General features: G+C 47.7%; 1 protein-coding gene across 1 annotated transcript; it reads right to left on the minus strand.

Moving 5' to 3' along the window:
• Positions 1 to 57: 57 nt before the first annotated feature.
• On the minus strand, positions 58 to 6,126 carry NXNL1 (nucleoredoxin like 1). The gene is made up of 2 exons (XM_005897902.2): positions 4,423 to 6,126; positions 58 to 388 (listed from the first exon to the last, which is right to left on the minus strand). Exons 1-2 carry the CDS (start codon positions 4,746 to 4,748, stop codon positions 58 to 60), a joined length of 657 nt encoding a protein of 218 aa, XP_005897964.1. The 5' UTR covers positions 4,749 to 6,126.
• Positions 6,127 to 10,002: the final 3,876 nt, after the last annotated feature.

Below are 10,002 nucleotides of genomic sequence, written 5' to 3' on the forward strand. Positions count from 1 at the left end.
CAACCTTCCTCCTGAGGTTTCATCATAGAACTCCCAGTCCTGTCCACCCTCCAGGGGTCAGAACAGTCCCGCGGCCTCGCCCTCGGCCTCGCCCTCCTGTCCGGAGCCGCCCGCTCTTCCCCGGCCTCGTGCCCTCCGCGCAGCCGGGTCTACGCGGTACTTGCAGCGGCGCAGGGGCTCGGTAAGGCTCCGCGGCGCGGGGTCGTCCAGGTCCTCGGGCTGCAGAAAGCTGCGGTCCAGCACCTCAGCCGCCTCCTGCCAGTTGGCGAAGCAGGCAGGGCCCAGGCGCCGGATCTCGTCGGCCGCGTCGAGCGTCAGCACATCCCCGCTGGGTTTCAGCACCACGACAGCTGGCAGGCGCTCCACGGAGAACTGGCGCCCGAGGTCCCTGCGGGGCGGGTGGGTCAGTCCGATCGGACCCTCGTCCTAGATTCTGAGCTGAGGAACACTCCACCCCGCCTCCTAGTACTTGCTGAGCGCCTTCTGTGTGCAAGTGTCCCATACCAGCCTCTGAGAATGCCCAGGAACCCAGAGAGGCCAGGGCCACCCTGGGCTCCTGGCTGTGCCTCCAACGCCCCAGACACGCACCCACCACAGAGCCTTTGCACTGGCCGTGTCGTCTACCTGGAGCGGTCTCCCCAGACATCTGAGGATTAAGACCCTGTATGCTGCAGACACCCAGCCTTACATTTCAGTGCCTCCCTGCCGCTGGCTCTGCTGATCCACGACTCTCCACACCCAACGCACTGCATAGTTTATTTCTCCTGTTGTCATTTTCTCCCACAATAGAAAGCAGTTTCACTGGGGCACGGATTTCTGTCTCTATACCCGGGTGTCCCCAGTGTCTGAAACAGTGCAGGACACACAGCAGATGCTCAGAAAACGCACATGGGATGAGTGAATAAATATTGATCAATTCCATAAAGAGGTATTAAACTGGCTAAAGGACTTAGGGTCAGAGAGGGCCTCTCTCAGGAGGTGCCCTTGGAGCTGAGATCTGCAGGATGAGGAAGGGGAGAACAGAGGAAGGTTTTCCCAGGCAGAGGGCTCAGCTGGTGCAAAGGCCCGGACATCAGGGAGAGATTGGAGTGCGGCCCTGATCGTAGTGCAGGGCCATGGGAAGAACTTGATTTTGTTTTCTGTATGAGAGGAAGGCTGTCAGAAGCCATCCACTGGAGACCCCAGACTTCATCTCCCATTTAGGCCAGAATCTTATGCAGTCTTCATAGAGTAAAGGAGGCTGCCAGGGCTGGGCCCATCCATCCACAGTTCTTAATTTGGGTTCTCAGGTGGCCCTTTTGCCGGCCTTCACGCAGAGAAACATAGTGCTTGCAAAATCCCAAAGGAATAGGTTGCCAGACTTAGCAACTAGAAATAGAGGATACCCTGTGTGAATGAATTTGAATTTCATGTAAACAACAAATAACTTTTTATAAGTATATCCCTGAATTATGTGGGACGTACTTATACTCCCAATTCTCCATTGCTTATGTGAAATTTATATTGAACTGGGTATCCTGTATTTTATTGATTAAAAAAGTTGTTTTTAATTTGGCTATGCAGCCTAATTTGGCTTCCCTGGTGGCTCAGATGGTAAAGCGTCTGCCTGCAGTGCGGGAGACCCGGGTTCAATCCCTGGGTTGGGAAGATCCCCTGGAGAAGGAAATGGCAGCCCACTCCAGGACTCTTGCCTGGAGAATCCCATGGACAGAAGAGCCTGGTGGGCTAGTCCATGGGGTCGCAAAGAGTCGGACACGACTGAGCGACTTCACTTTCACTTTCATGCGGCCTATGGGATCTTAGTTCCCTGACTAGAGACCAAACCCACAATCGCTGCATTGGAAGTTTGGAGTCTTAACCCTTGGACCACCAAGGAATTTCCCTGGGTATCCTGTATTTTATCTGGCAGCCTAGTATGTAGGAAGGGTAGAGGGTAGAAACTGTCTGGATACTTGCCTGGGGGAAGGGTGTCCGACTCTTTGTGACCCCATGGACTGTAGCCCACCAGGCTCTTCTGTCCATGGGATTCTCCAGGCAAGAATACTGGAGTGGGTTGCCATGCCCTTCTTCAGGGGATCTGCCCAACCCAGGTATTGAACCCTCGACTCTTACTTCTCCTGCATTGACAGGCGGGTTCTTTACCACTAGCACCACCTGTTGTTGGGAGGACCCTGCCCCAAACAAAGTCAGTGTTTGGCTGTGATGCCCTTGTAGTTGGCATTTCTTGCCCCTCAGGAGGGAGATATTTGCCCTTTGGGGAATGGAGCCTCCTCAGCTGCAGAAGCCTGTGGGAGTGAGCAAGTTTGCAAACTCTGATAATCTTGGGTGGCAGATAAAGTTCTCCATGACCAGAAACTTCTACGTTTTGTAACAAAACTGATGAGATCAGTAAAATGTCCCAAAATCTGCAACTCACTTTCAAATGGTTCAGCACAAACTTCACACCAGTGGAGATAAAGCAAACAGAAACATATGAATAATCTTCATGGGGTTCATTGTGTGCTCCTTTCAACTTTTTGATATCTTTGAAATTATTCTTATCTCTCTCTTTTTTTTTTTTTTTTTTTGGATGCTCTGTGCGGCTTGCAGGAAATTTTTCATGATAAAAACTGGGGGCTTAAAAAGAATGTAAGTCTGAGTTTTCCCTGGTGGTCTAGTGGTTCAGACTTCATGCTTCCACTGCAGAGAGCATAGGTTTGATCCCTAGTGAGGGAACTAAGATCTTGCGTGCCATGTGGTGCAACCAAAAAATAAATAAAAAAGAATGACAATCTTATTGCAGAAAAGGGGAAAGTGTGAAAATAGCCACAAATGATCACACTGTTTATCGGGCAGCTCACTGGAAAGCTTGAACCCAATCACCTCTCTCTCTCAGCTCCACTGCTTGTCTGAGGATCACAGGCCCACTTATTAGGCGACATTTGGGGCAGAGACATTACTTTGCCAACAAAGGTCCATCTAGTCAAGGCTATGGTTTTTCCTGTGGTCATGTATGGATGTGAGAGTTGGACTGTGAAGAAAGCTGAGTGCTGAAGAATTGATGCTTTTGAACTGTGGTGTTGGAGAAGACTCCTGAGAGTCCCTTGGACTGCAAGGAGATCCAACCAGTCCATTCTGAAGGAGATCAGTCCTGGGTGTTCTTTGGAAGGAATGATGCTAAAGTTGAAACTCCAATACTTTGGCCATCCCATGCAAAGAGTTGACTCATTGGAAAAGACTCTGATGCAGGGAGGGATTGGGGGCAGGAGGAGAAGGGGACGACAGAGGTTAGGATGGCTGGATGGCATCACCGACTCGATGGACATGGGTTTGAATAAACTCTGGGAGTTGATGATGGACAGGGAGGCCTGGCGTGCTGGGATTTACGGGGTTGCGAAGAGTCAGACATGACTGAATGACTGAACTGACTGACTAGGGCACTGCTACACACAATGCCTGCTGGCTTCCCAGGTGGGCGCTAGTGGTAAAGAACCCGCCTGCCAACACAGGAGACAGACTCGATTCCTGGGTTGATCCCTGGGTTGGGAAGATCCCCTGAAGGAGAGCATGACAACCCACTCCAGTATTCTTGCCTGGAGAATCCCATGGACAGAGGATGGCTACAGCCCATGGTTACAGCCCATAGGGTCACAAAAGAGTCCGACACGACTGAAGTGACTTAACATGCATGCGTGGTACCTGCTGGCTTCTTTACAGTTCAGGGAACAGTTACAGTTCCCTGAACTGGCTGTTTTTTCTCTGAAATCCTCTGAGCCTTTGTGCTGTGTCTGTCCTCTGCCTGGAAACCCTTCCCTTTCCTAACTCTGTACCCTCCTTTCCTCCCTCCTTGGGGTTCTCTCTTTGAAGCCATTTCCTCTGGGAAGCATTCCCCGACTCCCAAATCTCAGCAAGGTTTCCCTGTTATATTTCACATGACACTCTCCCTTTCGCCTTTGGAACTGCTGCAGTTTGTTATTATGTATTTCTTTGTGTGTTTGAGTGTTGGTTTCAGGTTTGGCTCGCCCCCTAGGTGGTAAACTCCCCTGCAGCTGGGTGGAAATGGGCATAGGTGCCCCTCCCTCCCCCATCTCCACACCTGACTTCTCTGTCCTGACTGGCCCACAGAGGATGCTTTTATCAACTCCAGATGGAACAGATACACCAATAAACAAATGGTCTTCCTGGGTAGCTCAAATGATAAAGAATCTGCCTGCAACGTGGGAGACCTGGGTTTGATCCCTGAGTTGGGAAGATCCCCTGGAGAAGGGCATGGCAACCCACTCCAGTATTCTTGCCTGGAGAATTTCATGGACAGAGGAGCCTGGCGGGCTCCGGTCCATGCAGTTGCAAAGAATCGGACACGACTAAGCAACTAACACTTCACTTTCAGCAGAAACAGCCCCTCCTCCAGGAAGCCCTCCCTGACCTCTCCTCTTGTCTCACCTCCTCAGGTCATCCTTGAAGGGCAAGAAGAGCCACTTCTCGGGCATGTCCCTGAGGAACAGGTCTTGCTGCTCCTCCGTCGGGTCCTGGGACACGTACACCAGGGCCACCTGGGCTGCCCGCAGCACATAGAACTCATCCGTGAGCCGCACGAAGAAGTCCCGGAGGATGGGTGCAAAGGCCTGGCACTCCGGGCAAGACCCAGCACCAAAGAACAGCAGCACAAGCCGGTTTTCCAGTCGACGGCTGAGCTCAGCCTCTGTGTCCAGCTCATCCTGGTCGCTGTTGTTTCGGATCAGGACGCGGCCAGAGAAAAGGGAGGCCATGGCAACTCTGGCTGGGTGCTGGGGACAGGGTGGAAGGACCTTGTGTGACCCTGAGCCTGCTGGCTGGCTGCTGCCCCAGGATTAGGAATCCTTAGGAGGCCAGTTTAGGACGTCAGTAATCTACCTAAACCTCGACCTGATTCTTTGCTGCCTCTGAGGGCAGAGGGCCAGCTGCTCATGGGCTGGTCTCAGGAGACAGCTGCGAAGAAACTAAGAAGCCAGTCAGATTGAGATGCAGGTGTGAAAATAGCTTATTCAATTGTGATGTAAAAAGATAAGTGAATCTTACTGAATGCACTCAGGAATTCAATCTTCATAAATGCATTTGGTAATCCTAAATCACAAAGGCTCTACTAATTAATGACTGTGATTTCTAAGTTGTTGTTTGGTCACTCAGTCGTGTCTGATTCTTTGTGACCCCATGGACTGCAACACTCCAGGCTTCCCTGTCCTTCACACTCTCCTGGAGTGTTCAAACTCATGTCCATTGAGTCGGTGATGCCATCCAACCATCTCATCCTCTGTCGTCCCCTTCTCCTCCTGCTCTCAATCTTTCCCAGAATCAGGGTCTTTTCCAGTGAGTCAGCTCTTCGCATCAGGTGGCCGAAGTATTGGAGCTTCAGCTTCAGCATCAGTCCTTCCAATGAATATTCAAGATTTATTTCTTTGGGGATTGACTGGTTTGATCTTCTTGCAGTCCAAGAGACCCTCAAGAGTCTTCACATTTCAAAGGTATCAGTTTTTCGACGCTCAGCCTTCTCTGGGATCTAATGCTCACATCTGTACATGGCTACTGGAAAAACCATAGCTTTGTCTATATGGACCTCTGTCGGCAAAGTGATGCTTTTTAATATACTGTCTAGGTTTGTCATAGCTTTTCTTCCAAGGAGCAAGCGTCTTTTAATTTCATGGCTGCAGTCACCATCCACAGTGATTTTGGAGCCCAAAAAATAAAAGTCTGTCCCCATCTATTTGCCATGTGATGGGACCGGATGCCACGATCGTAGCTTTTTGAATGTTGAGTTTACTGTGATTTCTAAGTTGAGATGAGTGTAAATGATATTTGAAGGTATCCGCCTGCCATGACCATGAGGTGCTTGAAATTATCTGAGATTTATGCGGGTGGCAGTGTCATAGAACTGGCCAATAGCTGCTTTGATAGCCCATGAGAAAACACGCACAATTCCAGTTAGAAGTTAATAAGAGTCAACTATTTTTTTTCTTCCCTCCTCCCTCTTCAATTCTGTCTGGACAGCCCATCTTGAGATTCCATGGTGTCTTAAGTGTGAAATTCACCGTCATAGTATTTTGCAACCCTCTCCTATCAAGCCCTGGGGACTAGTTTCCCTCTCCTTGAAGCCAAGTTGGCTCCTAACTTGCCCCCTGCCTTTTTTTTAAGTTTATTCATTAAAAAAATATTTTTTAATTCATGGCTCTGCTGGGTCTTCATTTCTACTCGCAGGTTTTCTCTAGCTGCAGCGAGCAGGGTCTACTCTTCGTTGCGGTGTGTGGGTCTCTCACTGCGGTGGTTTCTCTTGTTGCAGAGCACAGGCTCTAGAGCACAGGATCAGCAGTTGTGGCACACAGGCTTAGTTACTCCGAGGCATGTGGGATCTTCCTGGACCAGGGATCGAACCCGTGTCCCCTGCATTGGCAGGAGGATTCTTAGCCACTAAACGACAAGGGAAGTCCATTCTTGACTTGCTTTTGACCAATAGAATGTGATGGAAGATGAGAATTCTCAGGATAAGGCTATTCTTGCCTCCCACGCTCTCTGTTTTGGAACGTGGCCTCCTGACATCCCATGTAAGGAAGTTGATCTAGCCCCGAGGTTGGCAGACTTTTTATGTAAAGGGCCAGGGAGTAAATATTTTCCACATTGTAGGCCATATGGTCTCTGCTACAACTTGGAATTCTCTCATTATGTGCGTGCAAAAGCTTCTCTAGACAATATGAAAATGAATTTATGTGTCTGGCTTCCAATAAAACTCTATTTACAGATATGGACATTTGAATTTCCTAGAATTTTCATTTGTCATGGGATACCAATCTTCTGACTTTTTTTTGTTTCAACTGTTCAAAAATGTGAAAACCATTCTTTGCCCATAGTGAGCAGGGTTTGGCCTGTGACCCTGTGCTAATCTACTGGTTCAGAAGCCACATGGAAGACACCTAGACGCCCAGCCAACTGCCAGGACCAACTGCCACACATGTGACCTTACAGCCTAGCTGCTAGCAGAATGTAGCAGAGTGCCTGAGCCAGGTGAGACCGGCAGAGGACCATCAGGTGTTACCGACCAGGGTTGGGTTCTTGGCCTCCTTAATCAATAGAAATTGATCAGAGGCCAGATGAGAAGTTCAGGCAAGACTTTACTGGCAACCCTGATGTAGCAGTGGGGAGAGGGAACAAGTAACAGTTTCTGTTGCTTGCTCACTCACTGGGAGGGGGGAAAGCTTGCTCCTTATTTGGGGCGAGGGTAAGTGTGTGTCCAGGAGTGGGGTAGGAGGGGTGGCTTTGGTGGTGGTATGTGCACGTGGAATACCCCACTGCTGTTGCTCAGTCACTCAGTCCTGTTCGACTCTTTGTGACCCCATGGTCTGCAGCGTGCCAGGCTTCCCTGTCCTTCATCATCTCCCAGAGCTTGCTCAAACTCATGTTCATTGAGTCAGTGATGCCATCCAACCATCTCATTCTCTGTCGTCCCCTTCTCCTTCTGCCTTCAATCTTTCCTGGCAAGAGGGTCTTTTCCAATGAGTCAGTTCATCGCATCAGGTGGCCACAGCATTGGAGCTTCAGCTTCAGCATCAATCCTTCTAATGAATATTCAGGATTGACTTCCTTTAGGATTGACTGGTTTGATCTTGCTGTCCAAGGGACTCTCCAGAGCCTTCTCCAACACTACAGTTCAAAAGTATCAATTCTTCTGTATTCAGCCTTCTTTATGGTTCAACTCTTACATCCATATATGACTACTGGAAAAACCATAGCTTTGATTATACAGACCTTTGTTGGCAAAGTAATGTCTCTGCTTTTTAATATGCTGTCCAGGTTGGTCATAGCTTTTCTTCCAAGGAACAAGCATCTTTTAATTTTGTGGCTGCACTCACCATCTGCAGTGATTTTGGAGCCCCCCAAAATAGTCTGTCACTATTTCCATTGATTCCCCATCTATTTGCCATGAAGTGATGGAACCTAATGCCATGATATTCGTTTTTTGCATACTGAGTTTTAAGCCAGCTTTTTCACTCTCCTCTTTCACTTTCATCAAAAGGCTCTTTAGTTCCTCTTCACTTTCTACCATAAGGGTGGTGTCATCTGCATATCTGAGGTTATTGATATTTCTCTTGGCAATCTTGATTCCAGCTTGTGCTTCATCCAGCCTAGTGTTTCAAACTCTGTATATAAGTTATATAAGGGTGACAATATACAGCCTTGATGTACTCCTTTCCCAATTTGGAACCAGTCTGTTGTTTCATGTCCAGTTCTAACTGTTGCTTCTTGACCTGCATGCAGGTTTCTCAGGAGGCAGGTAAGGAGGTCTGGTGTTCCTATCTCTTGAAGAATTTTCCACAGTTTGTTGTGATCCACACAGTCAAAGGCTTTAGCGTAGTCAATGAAACAGAAGTAGATGTTTTTCTGTAATTCTCTTGCTTTTTATGATCCAACAGATGTTGGCAATTTGATCTTTGTTTCCTCTGCCTTTTCTAAATCCAGATTGAACATCTGGAAATTCTCAGTTCGTGTTCTGTTGAAGCTTGTCTTGGAGAATTTTGAGCATTTCTTTGCTAGCATGTGAAATGAGTGCAACTGTGTCATAGTTTGAACATTCTTTGGCATTGCCTTTCTTTGGGATTAGAATGAAAACTGATCTTTTCCAGTCCTGTGGCCACTCCCGAGTTTTCCATATTTGCTGGCATATTGAGTGCAGCACTTTCACAGCATCATCTTTTAGGATTTGAAATAGCTCAACTGGAATTCCATCACTTCCACTAGCTTTGTTCGTCGTGATGTTTCCTAAGGCCCATTAGACTTTACATTCCAGGATGTCTGGCTCTAGGTGAGTGATCACACCATCGTGATTATCTGGGTCATGAAGATCTTTTTTGTACAGTTCTTCTATGTATTCTTGCCACGTCTTCTTAATATCTTCTGCTTCTCTTAGGTGCCTACCATTTCTGCCCTTTATTGAGCCCATCTCTGCATGAAATGTTCCCTTGGTATCTCTAATTTTCTTGAAGAGATCTCTAGTCTTTCCCATTCTGTTGTTTTCCTCTATTTCTTTGCATTGATCACTGAGGAAGGCTTTCTTATCTCTCCTTGCTATTCTTTGGAACTCTGCATTCAAATGGGTATATCTTTCCTTTTCTCCTCTGCCTTTCGCTTCTCTTCTTTTCTCAGCAATTTGTAAGGCTTTCTCAGACAGCTGTTTTGCCATTTTGCATTTCGTTTTCTTTTTTAAGTGCTACCAGTTTATTGCTTCCAACTCATCTCCCTCCACCCTCATGCATGCATGCTCAGTCATGTAACCCCATGAACTGTAGCCCACCAGGCTCCTCTGTCCATGGGATTCTCCAGGCAAGAATACTGGAGTGGGTTGCCATTTTCTTCTCCATGCATTTCTTTCTCCTGGGGATGGTTTTGATCACTGCCTCCTGTATAATGTCGCAAACCTCCGTCCATAGCTCTTCAGGCACTCTATCAGATCTAATCCCTTGAATCCATTTGTCACTTCCCCTGTATAATCATAAGGGATTTGATTTAGGTTTACCTGAATGGTCTAGTGGTTTTCCCTATTTTCTTCAATTTAATTCTGAATTTTGCAATAAGGAGCTCATGATCTGAGCCATAGTCATATTCAGGTCCTGTTTTTGCTGACTGTATAGAGCTTCTCCATCTTTGGCTGCAAAGAATATAATCAATCTGATTTTGGTATTGACCATCTGGTGATGCCCATGTGTAGAGTCGTCTCTTGTGTTGTAGGAAGAAGGTGTTTTCTATGACCAGTACATTCTCTTAGCAAAACTCTGTTAGCTTTTGCCCTGCTTCATTTTGTACTCCAAGGCCAAACTTGCCTGTTACTCCAGGGATCTCTTAACTTCCTACTTTTGCATTCTAACCCCCTATGATGGAAAGGACATCTCTTTTTTGGTGTGTGTTCTAGAAGGTCTTGTAGGTCTTCACAGAACTGTTCAACTTCAGCTTCTTTGGCATTAGTGGTTGGGGCATAGACTTGGATTACTGTGATATTGAATG

Source organism: Bos mutus, chromosome 7 (genome assembly GCF_027580195.1).
Source record: "Bos mutus isolate GX-2022 chromosome 7, NWIPB_WYAK_1.1, whole genome shotgun sequence".
Classification (NCBI taxonomy): domain Eukaryota; kingdom Metazoa; phylum Chordata; class Mammalia; order Artiodactyla; family Bovidae; genus Bos; species Bos mutus.